Source organism: Amblyraja radiata, chromosome 8, assembly GCF_010909765.2.
Source record: "Amblyraja radiata isolate CabotCenter1 chromosome 8, sAmbRad1.1.pri, whole genome shotgun sequence".
Classification (NCBI taxonomy): domain Eukaryota; kingdom Metazoa; phylum Chordata; class Chondrichthyes; order Rajiformes; family Rajidae; genus Amblyraja; species Amblyraja radiata.
Genome location: NC_045963.1, coordinates 27,992,801 through 28,018,979, shown reverse-complemented (window position 1 = coordinate 28,018,979; position 26,179 = coordinate 27,992,801). Strand labels below are relative to the sequence as shown.

General features: G+C 44.0%; 1 protein-coding gene across 1 annotated transcript in view; it reads left to right on the top strand.

The window, feature by feature from the left end:
* The window catches only part of grem2 (gremlin 2, DAN family BMP antagonist), a 28,502-nt gene extending 5,655 nt beyond the window's left edge, over positions 1 to 22,847 (top strand). The window contains exon 2 of the mRNA XM_033025460.1: positions 20,995 to 22,847. Within this exon, the coding sequence (XP_032881351.1) occupies positions 20,996 to 21,499 (504 nt within the window). The 5' untranslated portion in view covers position 20,995 and the 3' untranslated portion in view covers positions 21,500 to 22,847. The remainder of the gene's footprint in view (positions 1 to 20,994) is intronic.
* Positions 22,848 to 26,179: the final 3,332 nt, after the last annotated feature.

Here is a 26,179-nt window from a genome sequence, read left to right as displayed (position 1 = left end):
GAGGAGGTAGTTGAGGCAGATACTATCACAACGTTTAAAATAAATAGGTACATGGATAGGATAGATTTGGAGAAAAATGCAGGCAGGTGGGACTAGTGTAGATGGGGCATGTTGGTCGGCATGGGCAAGTTGGGCTGGAGGACCTGTTTCAATGCTGTATGACTCTATAACTCTATGAACAAAGCCTGAAGTCCTCAAACCCAACATCTAGTGTGCGGGACGTCTAGTGTGTGGACGTCTAGTGTACTGGACGTCTAGTGTGTGGGACGTCTAGTGTGCGGGACGTCTAGTGGGCGGAACGTCTAGTGTGCGGACGTCTAGTGTGCGGGACGTCTAGTGGGCGGATGTCCTGTGTGCGGGATGTCTAGTGTGTGGGACGTCTAGTGTGTGGGACGTCTAGTGTGTGGGACGTCTAGTGTGCGGGACGTCTAGTGTGTGGGACGTCTAGTGGGCGGGACGTCTAGTGGTTGGGACGTCTAGTGTGTGGGACGTCTAGTGTGTGGGACTCTAGTGTGTGGGACGTCTAGTGTGTGGACGTCTAGTGTATGGACGTCTAGCATGCGGATGTCTAGTGGGCGGGACGTTTAGTGTGTGGACGTCTAGTGGGCGGGACGTCTAGTGTGTGGACGTCTAGTATGTGGACATCTAGTGTGCGGGATGTCTAGTGTGCGGACGTCTAGTGTGTAGGAGGCTGAGGGGTGATCTTATAGAGGTGTAGAAATGTGTCATGGTGGCACAATGGTAGAGTTGCTGTCTTACAGCGAATGCAGTGCCGGAGACCTGAGTTAGATCCTGAGTACGGATGCTCTCTGTACAGAGTTTGTACGTTCTCCCCGTCACCTGCGTGGGTTTCTTCCGAGATCTTCGGTTTCCTCCGACACTCCAAAGACGTACAGGGTTGTAGGTTAATTGGCTTGGTAAAATTGAAAAAATTGTCCCTCGTCGGTGTAAGATAGTGTTAATGTGCGGGGATCGCTGTTCGGTGCGGACCTGGTGGGGTGATGGGACTGTTTCCATGTTGTATCTCTAAACTAAAACTAAACTAATGAGCTGGAGCTCAGTGATATTGGTGAAATGGATATTTCAGTGGCTCAGGAATATGAGGAAACCCACAATTGTCATTCAGTGGCAGGTTCAATAGACAATAGACAATAGGTGCAGGAGTAGGCCATTCTGCCCTTCAAGCCAGCACCGCCATTCAATATGATCATGGCTGATCATCCCCAATCAGTACCCCGTTCCTGCCTTCTCCCCATATCCCCTGACCGCTATTTTTAAGAGCCCTATCTAGCTCTCTCTTGAAAGCATCCAAAGAACCTGCCTCCACCTGAGGCAGAGAATTTCACAGATTCACCACTACTCTGTGAAAAAAAGTGCTTCCTCGTCTCCATTCTTAATGGCTTACTCCTTATTCTTAAACTGTGGCCCCTGGTTCTGGACTCCCCCAACATCGGGACCATGTTTCCTGCCTCTAGCGTGTCCAAACCCTTAAAAATCATATATTTCAATGAGATAGCCTCTCATCCTAAATTCCAGAGTATACAAGCCCAGCTGCTCCATTCTCTCAGCATATGACAGTCCCGCCATCCCGGGAATTAACCTTGTAAACCTACGCTGCACTCCCTCATAGCAAGAATGTCCTTCCTCAAATTAGGGGACCAAAACTGCACACAATACTCCAGTTGTGGTCTCACTAGGGCCCTGTACAACTGCAGAAGGAGGCTCTGTACCTTGCCATTCAATACTTACCATTGATGGATTGACAGGTTATCCAATAGCATGTTAAAACTATCCTACCCAAAAAGCAACTTGAAGCCACATGTGTAATTGTCAAATACTATCTTGAAGCAAGTGGCTGGAAACATCTGTAGCTACCGTGTGAATTTGTATCAGGTCAGAAATGGGATTACAATCCCTCCCACTCACTTTTACAAGCAAAACAGTTTAAGGGTTGTGGGCAATATTTTCCCTCAAGGAAAAACGTTTTTTCTGAATGGTTTTTGCTCCAGTGGGAGTATGAGTAACCCCAATTGTTGAAGTTGATCTATAACTGGAATCACTAGTTCAGCTTGGGATATCATGGTGCAATGTGTTGTTTAATAGTAAGATTAAACGAGAACTTACCAGTTTGAAGTTTGATCGTTATTTTATGAGGAGTAACGTTGAGGGATTACGTGAAGAACCCCGCCAGGATGCATGCATGTCATTCTTCAAAGCAGCGGTGTGAAATCACAGATAACTGTAATGACTAAACATAGTAAGATTAGAGAAGAGATACCAGTTGAATATATGATCAAGGGTGGGAGCGGAGGGCACGTAATCCCTCAACGTTACTCCTCATAAAATAACGATCAAACTTCAAACTGGTAAGTTCTCGTTTAATCTTACTATTTTACTTCGGAGTCACGTGAGTGACTACGTGAAGATTTTAAAGCTCTGTGATTTCATGCCGTGGAAACGAGTCCATGCATCACATCTGCCTTGATTATGGGGAGAATAGTGTTAACATCATTAGATATCAATACGATATTGAAACAACGAAAAATTTATTAACACCAAATCATAGCCCCTATTTATGGGGTAAAATCATATTACAGAACTTAAAAGTGTTTCTGCAAATGTTCCAGGTTCAATGACTGGTTTATTATAAAATCGTTGGAAAGTTCTCTCCGTTGACCATCCTGCTGTCTTGAGGATTTGGCCCATTGGAACATCCAACTGCATTGCTGCTGATGTAGCTGCAGCCCTGGTGGAGTGAGATTTAAACATGTTAGTGTCTACTCCAGCCTTTATTAGGACCTGTTTTAGCCATCTTGAGATGGTCTGGACTGTGACTTTTTTGTGTGGCTGTTTGTAGCTGATTAAAAGTGCCATTTCTTTGCCTCTGATGATCCTTGTATATTCCATATATAATAGTAAGTGAGTTACTATACAGAGACGATCATCCGTCGGGTAGGCCCTGAAATCTATTTTTAGCCCCGCTGACCCCTGTCTGTTCTGTTTGACTAATTCATGGATATGAAAAGTCAAATTCCCAGATTTAACCCAGAACAATATGACTTAAGGCCATGGAATGCACTTAATATTTCCAGGTAGTTTATGCCCAGTGTTTGTAATAATGATGCCTCCTGTGCATTCCATCTCCCTCCACAGCTGGAGATGGAATTGGTAGCACCCCAACCAAGTGCACTGGCATCAGTTTGTAGTACCATAGACGGGTTGCTGATAATTATTGGATTGGAACAATACCTGATGTTATGTTCCCACCATTTTAGTTCCATTATGGCCTCTGTTGGTAGCTTCATTGGTCTGTCAAAATGGCCACCATTAATTTTGAGTGCTCTTATTTTTGCTCTCTGTAAATTTCGATAGTGTAAAGGTCCGAATTGTGTGGCTGGAAATGCAGCCACTATCTTCCCAATCATTCTAGCGACCAGTCTAATGGATGGTTTGGTGATGTCAATGATTTCGCTACAAGCCTCTATTAAGGCTGTAACCTTTTCTTTCGGCAAAGTCACTGACATGAGAACTGAGTTAATGGTGAACCCCAGATAATCCATTTTTGTTGAAGGCGTTAATTTAGACTTAATTGGATGGATGATAAACCCCAGTTTTTCAAACAATTGTTTTGTGGCTGTTACTGCTTGTTTAGCCAATTCCAAAGTTTTTCCAACAATAAGTATGTCATCTAGATATGCCATTACCATGTGTTTTTGTTTCCGCAGTAACGCTAGGGCTGGTTGCAAAATTTTTGTGAACAGCCTGGGGGCTGATGTTAGTGCATTAGGTAGTGCCCTGTATTTTCAGAGCTGACCCATCCAGTTGAATTTTAAATAAAATCTGTGGTCACCTCTTATGGGTACTGTATAGTAAGCAACTTTTAAATCGATGCTTGCCATGTAGTAGCCTTCGGAAATCAATTGCTTAGCAGTAACAAAGGTTTCCATCTTGAAATGAATATATTGTACAAAGGTATTCAAAGTAGTCAAATCGATGATGATGCGGCAACCACCATCTTTCTTGTTTTTTATAAATATGTTGGACACGAATTCCTGTGATTCGTGTTGGGTTTTCTCAATCACTCCTTTTTTATATAGCCGCTGTAGTTCAGCATGTGCTTTAGATTTTTCTATGCCTGTGAGCACGAACATTCGGTTCGGTACATGCTGAACTGGAGGGTTATGTTTTTGTATAAATTCTATGGTATAACCCTGGATACTGCTTAGAATATAAGTGTCGGTAGTTAACTTATTCCATGCATCCAAATAATATCGTAATCTCCCACCAACTTCCATGCTCCCTTTAATTCTTAAGGAACCAGACCCACCTACCTCCATGGTTACCAGTTGTAGGTGTGTTACGTCTTCGGCATCCTCCGTGGACGTTGAGGCGCCGTTGTCTGGGTCTGTAGTTGGGTTGGTGTTGAGGGCTTGCGCATTTTCCAGGAAGGTCGGTCTGGGCCATGGCCTAAAAAAGACCGATGTTGGGTGTTCCTGGTTTTTGCGCTTTCTCCAGTTTGTCTTGGCCGACTGGTGGGTGCGCAGGGGTGATGTTTTTGGCCGTAGTAGCTTTTGGATGCTGTTTTTATGAGCTCCAGGGTTTTCGCCTCTTAGTCAAGTTCTTTGACTTGTTTTGATAAATCCCCTCAAATAGTAGTATTGATGGTTTGGAGGTTCCAGGTTTGCAGAGGCCGGCAAATTTGGGGTCTAAAGCCGGTTGGATAGCACTTTTCCTAATATTGTTTAACTGGTATTGTGAGTTGCAGAGTAAAGCCAGTGCATCTTGGTGGTCTTGGGTCATGTTTTGCTCATTCAATGTGTGGGCAAAAGCCATAATTCCTACTGTTAGGACTTTTAGGACTTTCTGTATTTTTAAGTCCCCGGTTCTAATTGATGCCCCGACATGTTTCCAGATGCACTGGTTGACACTGGGAACATTTAGCGACTTGCAGTTCCCTGGCCAGAATTGACCCTCCGTGCTCCCTTCTGATGAGGGAGAAACACTGTGCAGCCCCACAAGAGGTACTGCTGTGGGGCTTACTAACTGCCCACTGTGGCTAGCCTCCATCTCCCGGAGCCTGCCACATTGGAGTATTTCCTCCAGCAGCCGCTCCAACCGGCTCCAATGCTCACGGGCACTGGCCGCTCGCGGCTGCTCCTGTTCCCCCAGCCGCTCCAACCGGCCCTAATGCTCACGGGCACTGGCCGCTCGCGGCTGTTCCTGATCCTGCAGCTGCTCCAACCGGCTCCAATGCTCACGGGCACTGGCCGCTCGCGGCTGCTCCTGTTCCCCCAGCCGCTCCAACCGGCCCTAATGCTCACGGGCACTGGCCGCTCGCGGCTGTTCCTGATCCTGCAGCTGCTCCAACCGGCTCCAATGCTCACGGGCACTGGCCGTCGCGGCTGCTCTTGTTCCCCGCTCCCAGCCGCTCCAACCGGCTCCAATGCGTACGGGCACTGGCCGCTCGTGGCTGCTCCTGAAGCCGCTCCAACCGGCCCCAATGCTCACGGGCACTGGCCGCTCGCGGCTATTCAGAGTCGGACTCATCGGAGTCAACGACTCTGTTAGTTTTTTGCTTCACTTTACCGCCCGGCCGTGGCCGGTGCGGGAGCGAAGTCGGGCACAGCTGTTCCCATTACGGGAGATTGGCGTGCCGTTGGCTGCTGCTTCTGGCTGCCCGCAACTCCGCGGTTCTCCCCCGCCAACATTTTCGCAGCCTCCGTGGATCTGGTCCATGTCTCCACCTGTAAGGTAAGTGGAAGGAACGCAGAGTCTCCTTACCTGCTGTTCCCGGCTTTCAAATTCTGCCACTAAGGGGAACGTCGTTCCCCCTGCTGTGACTCGTTGCAATGCGTGTAGCGATATGACACGCATGCGTCCTGGTGGGGTTCTTCACGTAGTCACTCACGTGACTCCGAAGTAAAATTATATGGAAAGCGATTTATCTGAGAGAATGATTTATTACTGAAGCATCTGGATAAGTTTAGGGGAGAAACAAAATATGTATTGCAATGTTGATAAGATCTATAAGATGAATATATTAAATGGATTTTTGGTTATTTAGTTTATCTTAGTTGAGATATACAGCATGGAAACAGGCCCTTCGGCCCACCAAGACCACGCCGGCAGGTTCACATTAGTTCGATGTGATTCCACTTTCGCATCCATTCTCTACACACTTGGGGCAAAGTTACGAAGGCCAATTATCCTATAAATCCACACGTCTTTGTGGGAGGAAACTGGAGCACCCAGGGGAAACACAGCCGGTCACAGGGAGAACATGCAAACTCTACACAGACAGCACCTGAGGTCAGGATTGAAACCGGGTTTCTGGTGCTGTGAAGCTGTACCAGCTGTTTTCATCTGTGCTTGCTTGCATTGGCTGTGTTTATGTTTGAGCACTGGGATGCTTTGTTCTGGTCTTTTCTTGCCTCCAGTTTCCCCCATCTCTACCTTTCAATCTGAAGAAGGGTTCTGACCCGAAACGTCACCTATACCTTTTCTCCAGAGATGCTGACTGTGCTGCTGACTTACTTCTGCATTTTGTGCTGGAATAACTCAGTGGATCAAGAAGCATCTCTGGAGAACATGGATAGATGACCAAATTGTCACTTATCCATGTCCTCCAGAGATGCTGCCTGACCCGTTGGTACTCCAGTACTTTGTGTCTATCTTCGTTATAAACCAGCAACTGCAGTTCCTTCCTCCACAGGATTTGTACACCATTTATTTTCTTTATTCAAGCTGATGTAAAACTAGAATCTAAAGTCCAATATGAAGATAATATGATGCAATGAGTGACTTGTATAAATTGTAACTAGAATGGGGAGAGGCATTGAATGAACAAATGAATGAATGAAAGAATGAATGAATGAATGAATGAATGAATAAATGAATGAATGAATGAATGAATGAATGAATGAATGAATGAATGAATCAATGAATAAATGATTGAAGGCCACTACATTTAGCAGAATGGCAACTTGATATTGCCAATCAGCTACCAACAATCTCAGCTTGGAATGCATTTGAGGCTGGAAAAATAGATTTATGCATCATCTTTAGTCACAACAGGAGATGGTAATGGATCGTCTCACTTTATCAGAATTGTCCATATAACTGTGTAGAAAGGAACTGCAGGTGCTGGTTTATACTGAAGATAGACACAAAGTGCTGGAGTAACTCAGCAGGTCAGGCAGCATCTATGCAGAAAAAGGATGGGTGGCTTTTCGGGTCAGAAGACGGGTCCCGAACCAAAACGTCACCCATCTTTTAACTCCAACGATGCCGCCTGACCCACTGAGTTACTCCAGCACTTTGTGTCTTTTTTCTTGTCCATATAAATGATTGACTTGCTATGCCATTGCAAAGTACATCAGGAAGAATTGTATCTGTGGAATTCATTCTGTGGCTGTGGAGGACAAGTCGAGTATTTTTAATGCGAAGATTGATAGGTTCATGATTAGTGAGGGTGTCAAAGATTACACGGAGATGGCAAGAGAATGGGGTTGAATGAGAAAGATAGATCAGCCATGATCAAATGGTGGAACAGACTCAAAGGGGCGAATGGCTTAAGTCTGCTCCTAAGGTCTTATTGTCTCTTTTGCAAGGGCAGTCAGATATCTGCATTAAATGCTATCCTTGTGAGCGACAGCTGCACCAAGCAATACGGTTACGAAAGAATGGAATAGTTGCTTTTATATGTAGTTCTCTTTTTCACTGAATGCCAATGTGCCTGCTTCACTTACTGAAAATGTATACTCACAATGTTACTGTTCAATGTCTAGTCGCAAAGTTAGTTATTTAAGTTGGACGGCAAATGACACAGCACTTCACAACTTCAGTGATCCGGGTGCATTCCTGACCTCAGTACTGTCAGTGTGGAGTTTGCATGTTCTCCCTGTCTTCGTATTGCTGTCATAGAACATTGAAAAGTACAGCACAGGAACATGTCCTTCAACCCACAATGCCTCAGCTGAACTTGATGCCAAGATAAACTAATCACATCTGCCTGCGCATAATCCATATTCTTGCATTCCCTCCATATCAATGTGCCTATCTAATAGCTTCTTTGTACCTCCCTCCACCACCACATTCCAGGCACGCACTGCCCTCTGTAGAAAAAGCTTGTCCCACACATATCCTTAAACCTTGCCCCTCTCACCATAAAGCTGTGCCCTCAAGTATTTGACATTTCCATCCAGGGAAAAAGGAGCTGACTTTGACCCCTTTCTCCCACATCTCCAAAGATGTGTTGGCTGGTAGTTAATTGCCAATTGCACGTTACCGCTCGTGTAGAGAGATAAGAGATTGAAGATTCTAGGAGGAGAATGAGTGATATGGAAATAGAATTGATAAAATAGTTTGGTTTATTTTAGTTTAGTTACGTCAAATGCTGCTGGAAGGTCATTAACTCTGTGAAAGACGCTCTTTGGCCTCCCAGCAGAGCGAGATGTCCGTTAGGGAATGTTGCCGACTGGCCCATTCCAGACTGTAGGAATATGTGCTGAGGGACTCGCTGAAGCTTGGTGCAGCCAAATCCAAGGTTTTATGGGGAGGACCACAGTCTAAGGTCCTTCCGATGCTGGACGTTGGGGGACAGGGTCTTGTGGAGACGCCCCCCAAATGAGGGAAGGGATATCACCCCAGGGGGCCACATGAGTGACAAGGATGCCAGGTATAATGATAGTTCCGTTAACACTACCGAATACAATGCTAATGAATGAACTGTATGTACAGCCTCCGAGAATGTCGGAAGAATGTTCTAGTTCTATGTTATTACACTTTCTCATCCACTCCCTACACACTAAGGACCAATTTACAGAGGGCAATTAACCTGCAAACCCGCATGTCTTTAGGATGCGGGGGGAACAGGCACACCCAGAGGAACCCATGTGATCACAGGCAGAACGTGCTGACTTCATGCAAACAACACCCAAGGTCAGGATCGAACCCGGGTCTCTGGAGCTGTGAGGCTGCAACTCTACCAGCTGCTCCACTGTGCCTCTAGTACAAATAGGACTGATTCCCTGGGAGCCAGTATGGATGAATGGACAAATGACCTGTGCGTCATAAGAAAGGAGATTACTAACTGAGTATTAACAAATCTTTGTTTGAAGCCATTAGAAATCGACATGTTATTTTCATCATAACAATGCAACTGTAAATGATATGTTTGAGTATAACGTATTCCATGGAGCATAGAACAGCACAGCCCAGGAACAGGCCCCTCGTCCCACAATGTCTCTGCCAAACATGATGCCAACACCAACCCTTATCTGCCTGCACATTATCCATATCCCACCTTTCCCTGCATATCCATGTGGCTATCCAAAAGTCTCAAGTGCCCTATCGTAACTGCCTCTACCATCACCCCTGGCACCGTGTTCCAGGCACTCACCATCCTCTGTGCAAAAAAACTTGCCTGCACATTACCTTTGAACATTGCCCGTCTCACCTTATAGATGTGCCCTCTAGTGCTTGTTATTTCCACCCTGGGAACAAAGTTCTGACTATCGTCCCTATCTATGCCTCTCACAATGTTTTGTATTTCTACCAAATTTCCCTGCAACCATTCCATTCCATGTTCATTAATCAGTTCTTGATTTATATCCAAACATTCCTGTCTTCTAATTCCAAGTTGGACTTTTTACAATAAAAAGGGGCCCACAGAGCAACATCCAACTTTTCATAATTTCTTTGAATTCCTCTGTGCCTTGAAAATACATTTAGGCTGCCTTGGGTGTTGAACTAACCACTTTCCAGAGTAAGGTTCCATAACACTAACTACTTTGCAACAAACTGCCTGAGCTATAGGGTCACATTCTAATCTTTACAGACGGGGGTATAGATAAGGTGAATGGGTGGCACAGTGGTGGCGTTGCTCCAACATGTTTTGCCCTACATTAATCCCACCCGTTTATTCTCCCTGTGTTCCCATCATCCCATCGTTTATTGAGATTATTTCCAAAGATGTTTGACAGCCAAATAGAGGGAGGAATAAACTTTGTGAAAAGATGCATGGCTGGCAAAATCATGGCAGAAATCTGGGAGTAAAATCGAAGTCTATAAATAACCTGATGGGCTTGGCCCATTCAAGTCCATTGTAAATTTTGGGGATAAACCATATGTGAGGTGAATGCCTTCATTATAAGATAGTCCACAGGGTAAACCTCGTGCTAACATTTTCAGTGCATGATCATCGCAGAGTGTTTCCATGATGTAGTAATATGCAAACACTTTTAAGTGCCTGCTCTGCACCCACATTGCATGGAAAATCACTCACTATAAACAAACACTCTACAGCTCAAGCAGTGCCATCATGGTCTGAATGATGAGCCAGGGAGAAAAAACTAACAAAGCTCAGTGTTTGTACCACTGAACTGCATGCCTGTTCAGTGGAAGACAAACTCTTCTGCCTCTGGATGAGCTGCCTCTCTTGTCCAACCTTCCTTATCACTCACCTGATTTACTTTAGAGATTCTGCTTGGAAACAGGTCCTTCGGCCCACCGAGTCCACACCGACCATCGACCACTCCTTCACAGGAGTTCTATGTAATCCCACCTTCTCATCCACTCCCTACACGTTTAGTTTTGTTTAGTTTATTATTGTCACGTGTACCGAGGTACAGTGAAAAGCTTTTTGTTGCAAAGTCAGTAAAAAGACTACACATGATTACAATCAAGTTGTCTACAATGTACAGATACAGGATAAGGGAATAACGTTCAATGCAAGATAAAGTCCAGTAAAATCCAATTGATGACCGCCCGAGGATCTAGTTTAGTTTACTTTACTTTAGTGTCACGTGTACCGATGTACAGTTTTTGTTGCATGCTATCCAGCCAGCTAAAAGATTACACATGATTACAATCAACCCATTTGCAATGTACTGATACAGGATAAGGGAATAATGTTTAGTAAAGTTCGATAAAGGATAGTCCGAGGGTCTTCAATGAGTTAGATGGTAGTTCAGAACATTTCTCTAGTTGGTGATAGGATGGTTCAGTTGCCTGATAACAGATGGGAAGAAACTGTCCATGAATCTGGAGATATGCATTTTCACACTTTTGTACCTATTTCCTGATGGGAGAGTTTATACATTCTCACTGTGACTGCATCGGCTTTCTCCAGGTGCTCTGGTTTCCTCCCACAATCCAAAGACATGTACGTTTGTAGGTTAATTGGGTTTTGTAAATTGTCCCTAGTATGTAGGATAATACTTGTGAATGGATGATTGCTGGTCGGTGTGGACTCGATGGGCTGAAGGGCCTTTTTCAATGCTGTATCTCTAAACTAAACTAAATTCATTCCACGAAAGTGCCAGGCAATGCCCATCTCCAAAAGGAAAGTCTAATGACCTACCCTTGGCATTGCCACCCTCACTACCATTAAAACTCCCCAACTCCGTTAATATCTTACAAGTTACCACTGAGAAAATATCTAACTGGACCAGCCACATTAAACCATGGTTACAAAGTGAGAGAACCTTAAATGAGTGACTTACCTCCTGAAAGCTTCAAGGGAATTCTGCCATCTACAAGGTGCAAGTCAGGAGTAATGAGAGGCCTAGATAGAGTGGGTTTGGAGAGGCTGGTTCCTTCTTCATCATTAGTTCTAGATCCTGGAACCCCTGACAAAACAACAGTGTGGATGCACTTTTACCGAAAGAAGAGAACCCGCCACTACCTCCTCAGTCATCTATGGATGTGGAATAAATTCTAACAGGCCAGGACTCTAGAAAATGAATAAATTAAAAAAATTGACTGTCTTTTGGAACCTAAATGCTTATTTTACACACAATCACTGAAAGTTAATTTGAAAAATATTGTTGAACTTCAAAAACATCCATAACAGCAACAATGATCTCAATGGAATGCATTTAAAATAATTTTATCCAGATTGCTTTATATTCATGGGTAATACAGAGAAAACTGATTCCAGGAATTGACACATCATTTTCTTTAAGTGAGAAAATGGAGGTGCAGTGCTGATATTGCACTTGAAATGGTGGTGTTCAATCAGTTGTTGAGACTTGAAGGACTATGTTATGTAATGTAATTGGCAAGAGAATGCCTCAATATATGCATAACCTCAATTTTCTGTTTATTTTAGTTTAATTTAGTTTAGTTTAGAGGTACCCTTCAGCCCATTGAGTCTGCACCGACCAGTGATCCCCGTACACTAGCACTATCTTACACACACTAGGGACAATTTACATTGTTACCAAGCCAATTAACCTACAAACCTGTACGTCTTTGGAGTGCGGGAGGAAACCGGAGCTTCCGGAGAAATCCCACGCAGATAACGGAAGAACATGGTCAAGATCAAACCTGGGTCCCTGGCGGTGGAAGACAGCAACTCTACCGCTGCACCACTGAGCTGCCCATTCTCATTAGATTTATTTTAATGTTAAAAAGCGCCTAGGATCATAGTTCCCAATGATAACCCAATACATACAGTATACTGAATTATACCATCAGTTCTTTTATGCAACTTTCATTTTGTGCAGTGAATAGTCTTCCTAAATAATTAGATCTTTATGTTACAGTGTTGGTTAAATCTACTTGCCCAGGACATAGTTTTAGTTTAGAGATAGAGCATGGAAACAGTCTCTTTGGCCCACTGAATTCCATGCTGTCCATTGATCATCCATTCACATTAATTTAATATTATCCCACGTTCTCATCCACTCTTATTTTGAATCGCCTATCTTTATCCACTGTAACTAGTTCCACAGGAGATATTAATGATTATTTACAGTGCATTCATGCTCTACAAAGTACTGTAAAGCAGAGTAAATGTGTGTTGCCTATTGATTATTCATTCCAATTTTCTCTTGCTGAATCAGCTGCTACAGTTTCTTTGACACCAAATTATTAAATAGCACTTGTAACAGAGCAAAATCATACCAAGGATCATCATATTAAAAAGCAAAAATATAAAGGTGAGGTATTCCCAAAGAGTGGTGGGTATATGGAACGACCCACCGGAGGAGGTAGTTGAGGCAGGGACTAAAACAACATTTAAAAGACAGGTACATGGATGGGAAGGATTTAGAGGGATGTGTACCAAGCACGGGCAGGTCTAGTGTAGATGGGACATCTTGGTCGGCATGGCAAGTTGAGCCAAAGGGCCTTTGGTAGTACAGGAAGGAAGGTATAGTGCCGCAGAGGTAGAGTTGCTGCTTTACAGCGCCATAAACCCAGGTTTGATTCCAACCACATGTGCTGTCTGTACGGAGGTTGTACAGTACATTCTCCCTGTGACCGCGTGGGTTTTTTCTGGGAGCTCTGGTTTCCTCCCACATTCCAAAGACATGCAGGTTTGTAGGTTATGGCTTCTGTAAATTGCCTCTAGTATGTAGGATGAACTAGTGTACGAGTGATCATTGGTCGGCATGGACCAGGTGGGCCAAAGGTCCCGTTTCACACTGTATCTCTGAATGAAACGAGAAGTCAACAGATGCAGGGAGAAGGGTTTCAGAAGAGAAGCTGAGCACTCGGCAGCATTTCAACAGGACTAAACTATAACTGGAGTTACAGTTTGTCAACTTACAAGCAATGGAAATTTTGACCCAGTTAAACTGTGGTGTAACTGGCATGAAGGGAACATTCCAATGAAAATATTATGAGGGATAGTTGACTTTTTAGTAACATTCTTTGAGTGGAGATTAGGGTAAAGCATGCCCAGAGCTATGGCTCTGTGTGAGTCCATCATGTGGAGATGTCACTATTAATCAGGCCCTGCTGCTTTTCAGTTTTGTTATTAAGGAGCCATTAGCAAATGGTTTAGCAAAATCAACTATTCTAGCCTGCAGTCATTAACGGACGTCGCTGGCATTCAAAGCGTGAAAACAGGCCCTTCGGTCCAACTTGCCCATGCCGACCAACATGCCTCATCTACATTGGTCCCACCCACTTGCATTTGGCCCATATCCCTCTATCCTCTCCATGTAAATGTCTAAATGTTTCCTAAACGTTGTGATGGTATCAGCCTCAACTACCTCCTCCAGCAGCTCGTACCATACACCCACCACCATTTGCGCAAAAAGGTTGCTCCTCAGGTTCCTATTAAATCTTTCCCCCTCACCATAAACCTATGTCCTCTGATTCTTGATTCTCCTACTGGGTAAAAGACTGTGCATTTACCCTATCTATTCCTCTCACCATCATTCACACCTCTATAAGGTCATCCTCCTGTGCTCCAAGGAATAAAGTCTTAAGGGCCTGTCCCACTTACGCGACCTTGACGGCGTACGCAGCGTCTTGACGGTGTACGCCTAGCACGTGGCGTTGCGTGATGATGTCACCACCGACGCCGTGCGACGCCTAAATTCAGTCGGCCCGCCTCCTGCCCAGCTGATTGGTAAGCATGACGTAAATGACGTCATGTGCGAACTTAGCCCGAACTTAGCGCCTACTTAGCATGCAAGTGGGACATGCCCTGTAGCCTGTTCAACCTCTCCCTAAATCGCAGGCACTAGAGTGCTGGCATCATCCTCGTGAATCTTTTCTGCACTCTTTACAGCCTAACGACATCTTTCCTATAACAGGGTGACCAAAACTGAAAACAATACTCTAAATGTGGCCTCACCAATGTCTTGTACAAATCTAACATGACCTCCCAACTTCTATATTCAGTGTTCTGACTGATGAAGGCAAATGCACCAAAAGCCTTCTTTACTACCCTGTCTACTTTTTTTGTCACTTTCTAGGAACTATGTACTTGCATACCTGGACCCCTCTACTCCATATACCCTTGCCATTCACTATGTGGGACCTGCCCTGGTTTGACTTCCCAAAATGTAACACCTTGCACTTTAAATTGCATTAGCCATTCCTAAACCCACCTGCCCAACTGATCGAGACCCTGCTGCAATTTTTCATAACCTTCTTTGCTATCTACAATACCACCCACATTTGTGTCATCTGCAGACTTACTAATCATGCTTTCTACATTTACTCTCAAATCACTGATAAAAAAGACAAACAGCAATGGACCCAGTACTGAACCCTAAGGCACACCACCAGTCACAGGCCTCCAGTCTAAAAAACAATCGTCCATCATCACCCTCTGCTTTCTTCCATGAAGTCGATTTTCCATCCATTCAGCTAGCTCTCCTTAGATCCCATAGGACCTAACCTTCCAGAGCGACTTACCACGCGGAAATTGTCAAATACCTTGCAGAAATACATTTATAAAATATCTCCAGCTCTACCTTTTTGGTCACATCTTCAATAAACTCAATAAGATTTGTGAGAGAAGATCTCCCTTGTACAAAACCATGCTGACTATCCCTAATCAGCCTTGTTCATCTAAATGCATATATTTTCCCTCAGAATATTATCCCGTAACTTTCCGACCACAGATGTTAGGCTCACTGGCCTGTAGATCCCAGGCTTTCCCCTGCAGCCCTTCTTAAATAGAAGCACAACATTTGCTACCCTCCAGTCTTCCGGCACCTCACCCTTCATAAATCTCAGCAGGCCACGTGCAATCTCGTCTCTAGCTTCCTACAGTGTCCTTGAATATATCTGGCCAAGTCTACCTTTATACACATTCTGAGGCAAAGCCAGCTCCATAATCAAGGATGAGTCACACCCTGGACACTCTCTCTTCTCCCCTCTCCCATCAGGCAAAAGGTATAGAAGTATGAAAATGCACACAACCAGATCTGGGGACAGTTTCTTCCCAGCTGTTATCAGGCAACTGAATCATCCTACCACAACCAGAGAGCAGTGCTGAACTACTACCTACCTCTTTGATGATTCTCGGCCTATCCTTGTTCAGACTTTGCTGGTTTTACCTTGTCCCTTGTACCTTGTACCTTCCGAAGAGTCCACCAGGGACTATACTGGAAGTTGGACAAATTTATACTATACAATTTTTACATTTATCAAGCCAATTAACCTACAAGCCTGTATGTCTTTGGAGCGTGGGAGGAAACCGAAGATCTTGGAGAAAACCCACACAGATCACGGGGAGAACGTACAAATTCTATACAGACAGCACCCATAGTCGGGATCGAACCCGGGTCTCCGGCGCTGCATTTTGCTGTAAGGCAGCAACTCTATCGCTGCACCATGGTGACCTTGCACTAAACATTATTCCCATATCATGTATCTATACACGAAATGGATCGATTGCAATCATGTATTGTGTTTCTGCTAACTGGTTAGCACGCAACAAAAAGCTTTTCACTGTAGCTCGGTACACATGACAATGACCTAAACTAAACTAAACTGACCTTCAGCACCTCATCAACCGTAGTAATACAGACTGCTCTCAAAACACTTCTATTGACGGCCCCAGGTTCCCCAGTCCTCATGTCTTTCTCCACCGTAAGAACAGAGGAGAAATACTCATGAAGTTTGGCCCCAGACAGACTTGACTGCTTTAATTCCTGAGGAGCCCCATTCTCTCTCTGGTTACTCTTTTTCCATAAGCGTATGTACAAAATCTCTCGGGATTATCCTTAATATTATCTGCCAGGGCTATCTCCTGGCTCTTATTGCCTTCCCGATTTCCTTTTTTAGCTTGCTTCTCAGTTCCTGAAATTCCTCCAGAGATATATGGGATCCCAGCTACCTATACCTGCCCCATTCCTCCTTCTTATACTTCACCAGAGCTTTCATCCAAGTGTCCTTATGGCCACCTGCTTTGCCATATACTCCGCAGATAGACATAAAATACTGGAGTAGTTCAGCGGGACAGGCAGCATCTTTGGAGAGAAGGAATGGGTGACGTTTCGGGTCGAGATCCTTCTTCAGACTCCACATTCCAGACTACTATGCATTTCATCTTGGCCTTTACTCTAACGGGAACATGCAGGTCCTGGACTCTAGGTCAGCACACTTAAAAAAAAAACACATTCCTGGAAATGTTGTACTCGGATAAGAAATAAGGGACAGAGAGCTTTAGATAAGACCATTCCAGCTAAAATATTCAATACAATTCTTGATAAATGTCTAATAAAATTGCTCTACGGTTGACATACTATTAAGCCAGACTCTTCCCAATTAACAAATGACAACATTTCTTTTATCATGCATTCTTTCTGATTTTTTTCCACAACAAAATCTTTGGTTTAACTAGTACAGCTGCTGCCTCATAACGCCAGAGACCCTGGTTCAATCCTGACTTTGAGTGCTGTGTCTGTGTGGAGTTTGCACGTTCTCCATGTAACCGCGTGGGTTTCCTCCAGGTGCTCTGGCTTCCTCCCACATTCCATAGACATGCGGGTTTGTAGTTTAATTGGTGTTTGTATCTTGCCCACAGTGTTTGGGGAGTGGATCTGAAAGTGGGAACATCATAGAACTAGTGTGAAGAGGTGATCGATGGTCGGCGTGGACTCGGTGGGCCAAAGGGCCTGTTCCCATGCACCTTCCCCGCAGCTAACAGTGAACCATTCTACATTTCCTTGATCAACGTCTGCTTTGATCTATTGTTTTCATGCCTTACCCTTCCCTACGTCTAGTCACACTCTCCCCTTACTCTCAATCTGAAGACCCGAATTGTCACCCATTCCTTCTCTCCAAACACTGCCTGTCCCAATAGACAATAGACAATAGGTGCAGGAGTAGGCCATTCAGCCCTTCGAGCCAGCACCGCCATTCAATGTGATCATGGGTGATTATCCATAATCAGTACCCCTTTCCTGCCTTCTCCCCATATCCCCTGATTCTGCTATCTTCAAGAGCCCTATCTAGCTCTCTCTTGAAGGTATTTACAGAACCGACCTCCACCACCCTCTGAGGCAGAGAATTCCACAGACTCACAATTCTCTGTGTGAAAAAGTGTTTCCTCATCTCCATTCTAAATGGCTCACCCCTTATTCTTAAACTGTGGCCCCTGGTTCTGGACACCCCCAACATCGGGACCATGTTTCCTGCCTGTAGCGTGTCCAAACCCTTAATAATCTTATATGTTTCAATAAGCCCCTCACATCGTTCTAAATTCCGGAGTATACAAGCCCAGCCGTGCATTTCTCTCAGCATATGACTGTCCCACCATCCCGGGAATTAATCTTGTGAACCCACGCTGCACTCCCTCAATAGCAAAAATGTCCTTCCTCAAATTTGGAGATCAAAACTGCACACAATACTCCAGGTGTGGTCTCACTAGGGCCCTGTACAACTGCAGTAGGACCTCCTTGCTCCTATACTCAACTCCTCTTGTTATGAAGGCCAACATGCCATTCACTTTCTTCACTGCCTGCTGTACCTGCCTGCTTACTTTCATTGACTGATGAACAAGGACCCCCCAGATCCCGTTGTACTTCCCCTTTTCCCAACTTGACACCATTTAGATAATAATCTGCCTTCCTGTTTTTGCCACCAAAGTGGATAACCTCACATTTATCCACATTAAACTGCATCTGCCATGCATCTGCCCACTCACCCAACCTGTCCAAGTCACCCTGCATTCTCATAGCATCCTCCTCACAGTGCACACTGCCACCCAACTTTGTGTCATCTGAAAATGTGCTAATATGACGTAGTCCCTTCATCTAAATCATTAATAATAAATGTAAAAAGTTGCGGTCCCAGCACTGAGCCTTGCAGTACCCCACTATCACTGCCTGCCATTCTGAAGGGACCCGTTAATCCTTACTCTTTGTTTCCTGTCTGCCAACCAATTTTCTATCCGTGTTAGCACTCTACCCCCAATACCCTGTGCCCTAATTTTGCCCACTTATCTCCTATGTGGGACCTTATCCTGCTGAGTTACTCCAATATTTTGTGTCCATCTTCAGTGTAAACCAGCATCTGTAGTTCCTTCCTACACAATGAAGATATTTTGGAGGCCAGGAAGGATTTTTGGCCTTTTAACTCACCTTTTGCATCCATGACCTTTGCCAGAACTCCAATGAAAGATCATCAACCTGAAATGTTCACCCTGTTTATCGCTCCAAATACGATGCCCGATCTACTGAGTATTTCTTCACTTTTTGTTCTTATTTTCCAGTATCTGAAGGTTTTGTTTGCTTTTCGCAACATGAACAAGATGCCCTTTTATCTCATTGACTGCTTCTGCTGCAGAGGTCCTGGCTTACAGCCAAGATATTTAAAAATATGTAGTACCATCTATTCAACCTCAATCCTTTAATCGAGACGGAAGATACTGCAGATGCTGGAATCTTGATGAAAATTCTGTGCTCGAGGAACTCAATGGGTCAGGCAGCAACTGGAGAGGGAATGGGGAGGTGATGTTTCAGATCAGGACCATTTTTCAGACTCAATCAATATGAAGAAGGGTCGGGATCCATAATATTACCTGTTATTTATACAATACAATACAATACAATTCAATTTATTGTCATTTGGACCCCTTGAGGTCCAAACGAAATGCCGTTTCTGCAGCCATACATTACAAACAAATAGACCCAAGACACAACATAATTTACATAAACATCCATCACATCGCTGTGATGGAAGGCCAAAAAAACTTCTCTCTCCACTGCACTCTCCCGGTGTTACCGCCTCAGATGCTGCATGACACTCTTCTGCCCCCCCCCCCCCCCCCAGCACTGTGTTCTGGGTACCCCGCCTTATTTTTCATTTAATTTATTTCAAAAATGTGGAAATGCGAGACGGATTGTAGATTAATGATGGAAGCCAATTGACAGTAGGTGGTGGTAACAGCTTTGAGTTCTTCATGTTGTAGGTCTACCTCAGTTCATATACCTTGCAAAAGAATGACATAAGATTCCTCCGTTTGACATTTCTACACAGTCTCCCTTTAATACCTGACACTGGAGATATCAGCAGAAAGTTATCTGCTATTTGTAGGTTATTCAGCTTCTGTAAATTTCCTCGACCGTGTCGGGAGTGAATGTGAATGTGGGATAACATGGAACTAGTGTGAATGGGTGATCGGTGGTCAGCATGGACTTGGAGGGCCGAAGGACCTGTTTCCATGCTGTACCTTACAATCAATTAATCAAAAGTTGACCTTCCCTCCAAAAATGGGACATCTCTGTGCAGTGCTCCACCTAGTGGAGGGACTAGAAGTTAATAGAAATATCAATTTGAACGTTGCAGTCAGGTGAAAGTCAGACTGGGGTCTCAAATGTGCCATCTCCTGGTAGTGAGGAAACTGTTCTAACTGGTGACCTGGTTTAATATGGTCCTGGCTGTAGCTGTTTGAGATCAATAAACTGGCAGGTAGCACAGTCCATGAATTCAGATTCGCATTTGTCAATGTTGCATATATTGTGTACAGGGATGACCTGCTGCGGCTTTATAAGGCACAGGTCAGACCAGTATTGTGAGCAGTTTTGGGCCCAATATCTGAGGGAGGATGTGCTAGCGTTAGAGAGGGTCCAGAGGATGTTTAGGAGAATGATTCCAGAGACTATTGGTTTAATATATACGATTCGTGTTTGACGGCACTGGGCCTGGACTCGCTGGATAAGGGTGGACCTCAACCCCATTCCTCGTCCTTCTCCCTGTAACCTTTGACAGCTTTAACTCTGAGCTATAGGGAGAGATTGAGCAGGCTAGGACTCTATTCCTTGGAGCGCAGGAGGATGAGGGGTGATCTTATGGAAGTATACAAAATCATGAGAGGAATAGATTGGTTAGATGCAGAAAGCCTCTTGCCCAGAGTAGGGGAATCAACAACCAGAGGACTTAGGTTAAATTTAAGGGAAAGATGTAATAGGAATCTGAGGGGCAACCTTTTCACACAAAGGGTGGTGAGTGTATGGAACGTGCTGCCGGAGGAGGTAGTTGAGGCAAGTACTATTGCAACATTTAAGAAACATTGAGACAGGAACATGGATAGGACAGGTTTAGAGGGATATGGGCCAAACACAGGCAGGTGGGATTAGAGTAGATGGAACATGTTGGTCGTCGTGGGCAAGTTGCGATGAAAGGCCTTTTTCCACATTGTATGAATCTATGACTCTCACTGTGCAGCCTAATGAAAATAAAACAAGTGAATTAGAGGTGTAGATCCCAGCCTCACTCTCTGCTCTGTTTTTTCTGTAGGATGTATCAGAAGCTCATCAACCTCCTTTTCCTGGTCGGCACGTTAATGGTGGCAGTGGAACTGAAGAAGAACCGGCCTCCGGGAGCCATTCCACCTCTCTACAAGGGGAACACCAACAGCTCAGAGAAGCGGCAACATCGAAGGCCCGATGTCCTTGCCTCCAGCCAAGAGGCGCTGGTGGTGACGGAGAGAAAGTACCTGAAGAGCGACTGGTGTAAAACTCAGCCCCTCAGGCAGACCATCAACGAGGATGGGTGCCTGAGCCAGACCGTCATCAACAGGTTCTGCTACGGACAGTGCAACTCCTTCTACATCCCCCGGCACATTAAAAGGGATCAAGAATCATTCCAGTCCTGCGCTTTCTGCAAACCCCAGAAGTTCACTACCCTGACTGTCAAGCTGAACTGCCCTGACTTGCAGCCTCCCTTCAGGCACAAGAAGATCCAAAGAGTGAAACAGTGCAAGTGCATGTCAGTAAATGTGAATGATTGGAGCAAACAGTGAAATAAGAGAAACAATCACAGCCTCCCTATAGTTAGTAGGAAATACACCCGACTTCCAACTCATCCATCAGCCCTCAATACTGGTAGAAAGCAAACGTGGTACAAAACCTGCCCTAAAGTGCGAGTAAAATTTTAAATTCAACGTGGCCTGCATTTGTTACTGCCTGACCCGCTGGGTTACTCCAGCTTTTTGTGCTCAGTCTGAAGAAAGGTCTAGACCAATTCCTTTTCTCCAGAGTTACCGCTTGATCCGCTGAGGTACTCCAGAGTTTTGTGTCTATCTTCGGTTTCAACCAGCATCTGCAGTTCCTTCCAACACAAACTGCATTTATTTAACTGGGAGCATTGAGCTGGATGCCCTGGTCACCCAGATATAGGATGCCTGTTAAAAAAAAATCTTGTTTGTTACAGAAGAGAGAGCAAAATACTTTTGACAAAACATCGCTTAAAAACGAATTCCAGTCCTAATATTACAAGCTGCCCTAAACCCAGATGCAGACTCCACAAACAGTTGAAGTGCAGCCGTCCCTATTCTGACTATCTTTATAAAGATATTTTATCCTCCAGTCTGGACATTTTCACTTTCATTTTGCACATCACTGTCGCCCATGATTTGATACGGATGTGGTGCCAAAACAGATAGGAGACTTTTTGTTTGATGGTTCAATGCAGATAAGAGAATTTGAACTGCTTAGACTGTGGACAGACATGCAGTGTTCCTGGAGCACAGAGAACGAGCCTGGGACTCAACCAGTACTTTGCACCTCTGAACTGCCAGAAATCCAAAGTCTCGACCGTGTTTTACGTGGGATTATTCCGATCAAACTGCATTGAAGATGATAGTATATATTTAACTATTCAAGAACATTGTTTTAATTATTATTTTCCTTCCTTTGCCTTTTATATTTCAGTATTCATGACCATAATTTTGTACATGCAAGTATAAATTAATGGCACTTTTTAAAACATTATCTCAATGGAGCTGAATATAGAAAAGGCACTAAATTGACAATGGATAATATTTCCTTTCCTTCTTTTATAAACGATTATTGTTAATATATGATGAAAGTGTAAATTGGTACAGTTATTGATGTATATTCTTTATTCTATCTTTTTTAACTGCATGTTGGCCCTATTTTTGGTGTTTCAGAAGTGACAGTTTATGGCAGACTCCATAATATTTCATTATAATAGAATGTAGTTATTCCACTATATGCTTTTATTGCATTTATTATCATGTAGAAATGCAAGTTGAAACTTAACTGTCGGAAGTGACATGGTATTAATTAAGAGAAAAGACTGTGCCGTTAATATCTTGTGCTCAATTAAAACCCTCTTAGTGAAACATAGTTACACCAAGTATTACTGCAGATTACTATGAAGAACAAGCAGAAAACCATTTGTTGCATTGCTATTTTACACATTAAAGGATGTTAAGCACTTGGGATCCAAAAGACATAATGAGCAAAATGTGGAGTTACAGCTTTTTTAATTGAACACTTCTGTCCGTTTATAGGCAAGTATATTTTTGCTTTGCAGATTGCATCAAGCATTGTTCAGAGGTCGTTGCCGTGTGATTTTAGCCCTTGGTGTAATGATTCAATGTTATTGAACATTTGAATGCCAATACGACATGCTGTGCTGAGCTGACCACCTTCTGGGGAAATGGTTTGGTATAAAAGATCCAACTCTGTCCACCGTGATGCTGAGTCTTGGGTCTTTAACAGTGGTAGCTGGGAGCATTTTCTCCATCAAATCTCCTTCATGTTTTGACTGTGGCCTGGCTTTCCGGACCATTTACTAGATTTTTCCCAATTCTGGCTTCCATCATATGAACTACATCATGGACAATGGTTCTTCATCCAACCGCACACTTAGTTATAACTTCCCAGGAGCCAATTTGATCTTGGCAGCTCCTCACACTCTGATTTATGGTGTTTTTAGAACACTTCTCTTCTTGTCCAACAGAAGTTGATTTTCCAATCCCACGCTCTTAGTATAGAGCAGTACAGTCCTGCGGGTCTAACATTCACACCATATTCCAACGTTATTCTTGCTTCCGTCATCATGGATTCATTCCCGGGTTGTTCCACAGGAAGGTACCAGTATTGGAGGTCTTAGTTTTGTTTAGAGATACAGTATGGAAACAGGCCCTTCATCTCAACCCAGTCCACGCCAACCAGTGATCACCCTGTACACAAAATACCATCTTATACACTAGGGACAATTTACAATTTGCAGAAACCAATTAACCTACAACCTGCACACACACAGCACCTGAGGTCAGGACCAACCCCCTGTTGCTGGCACTGTGAGGCAGCAGCTTTACCAGCTTATCAGACTTGTCCTGTCATTTGCTGTTCAACCAGCAGGAACACATTTTACATGAGAAAATTCCTTTAGTTTTCTGATATGGATAGTGCTATGGATAGTCACCCTGATATCACAGCCGCGATGTAAATGCATGGACCTTTAATTTGATACAATAAGAGGACTAGGCAGGTCAACATGGCATCATTTGTCTTCCCAGCCAGGTTACAAGATACACCACAGTATTCGCAGTGTTAATGGAGGTAGGATTCTGAACACTCTTATTCTCAGTTTAGACGTTAGAGATACAGCGCTGAAACTGGCCCAGCAGCTCACTGAGTCCACACCGACCAGTGATCACCCCGCACTCTAGCACTATCCTACACACGAAGGACAATTTACAATTTATCAAAGCCAATTATCCTACAAATCTCTACATCTTTAGAGTGTGGGAGGAAACTGGAGCAGCCGGAGAAAACCCACGCGATCACAGGGAGAACATACACACTCCGTACAAAGAGTACCCGTAGTTAGGTACGAATGCAGGTCTCTGGCATTGTAGGTAGCAACTATACTGTTGCACCACCGTGCCGCCCATCTTAGTTTGATCCAATTGAGTAGCATTTATAGGTAGGAAGGACTTACCTCGATAATTCTCACAGTCCGATTTGCTTTTTTTCTGTTTGCTCAGTGATAACCTTTAAATCCTATAGACAACGTCATTAACGTATGAGAAGTCTGCCAATGTCCACCATTACATTTAAGTATGCATTCTCTACTAATAATAATAGCTTTTCACTGCACCCGACAATAACCCAAACTAAACTAAACTAAACTTGTACCCAAGGAATGATAGGCATCTGTAGAAGCAAAGAACTGTGGATGCTTGTTTATACCAAAGATAGACACAAGGTGCTGGAATAACTCAGCGGGTCAGGCAGCATCTCTGGAGATAGAGGATGAGTGATGTTTTGGGTTGGGACCTTTCTTCAGACTGCAAGTAGGGGTTGGGGCAGGGGAGGAGGAGGAGGGAGGATGGGGGCAGGGGGGATGGGGGGAGGTAAAGAACTGGAGGTGAGAAAAGACCAGGACATATTCTGGCCAGCCACAAATGACCTCAGGCCAGGTGGTGCCTGGTAGATCCATTGTTGGCTCGGGAAGATGTGATCTCAAGAGAAACAATGTGGAGAACCGTGGAACTGGTAAAACGACTGGGGAGGAGGAAGGGGACTAGGAGGAAGGAGGGAGGGAGGGGAGGGGAGTATGAGATTAAGTAACTCCAGAGATGCTGCCAGACCCACTGAGTTACTCCAGCAATTTGTGTCTATCTTTAATAATTGCCATCTGCTTAGATTTGACTTGTTCCAAGAGTTACGTTTCTTAGTTTTTTAAATCTAAGCGATGTAACTTCCTATTGGGGAGTCATGACATATAAAGAAGGTTGGTTTGTAACTGGTTAAAAGAACTTACAAAAGTTGTATGGATGCAGTACTATTGAAATGAAGAATTGCTATCACACTGAGAAATATGATTATTTTATAGGTATTCTGTAAATTATATAGAAGAAAATAATAAAGAAGTTCTTGAATTTAAAACAAAATGTCCATATTTTCAAGTTTTGTGATTGACACCGGTGAAGACGAGATAGTCAGCAGAGCAGTCAGTATCTGTGGAGAGAAACGTGTTAATGTTTCAACTTGATAACTTTCTTTCAAGTGAATTTCATCTGAAGTTTGTGAATTATGAGGCAATAGTGTTTTATTGTCATATGCCCCGATACAGATCAATCAAATTCTTACTTGCAGCAACACAACAAATATGTAAACATAGACACAAAAAGCTGGAGGAACTCAGCGGGACAGGCAGCATCTCTGGAGAGAAGGAATGGGTGATGTTTCGGGTCGAGTTACTCCTGCTTTTTGTGTCTTATCTTTGGTTTGAACCAGCATCTGCAGTTCCTTCTTACACAGATATGTAAACATAGTACTCTGTAAAACCCATAATAATGCAAAGTCAAAAATAATGTGCCAAGTCTATGTAGTTTAGAGCTGATTTGGAGGTTGTAATGTTTAATAGCCTGATGGTTGCAGGGAATAAGATGTTCCTGAACCTGGATGTTACAGTTTTCAGGTTCCTATATCTTGCCGATTGCAGGAGTGAAATGAGAGCATGGCCAGAGTGGTGTGGGTCTCTGATGATGCTGGCTGCCCTTTTGAGGCAGTGACTCTTGTAGATCCCTTCAATGGTGGGAAGGTCAGTACCTTTCCCTGCCCTGTCTCACTCCAGAACTTAATGTTATTTGGTAAGTTATGATGGTAATTTACAACAGAACTTAAAGGGTGTATGCACCTGTATCATTCAGCTCATGGGA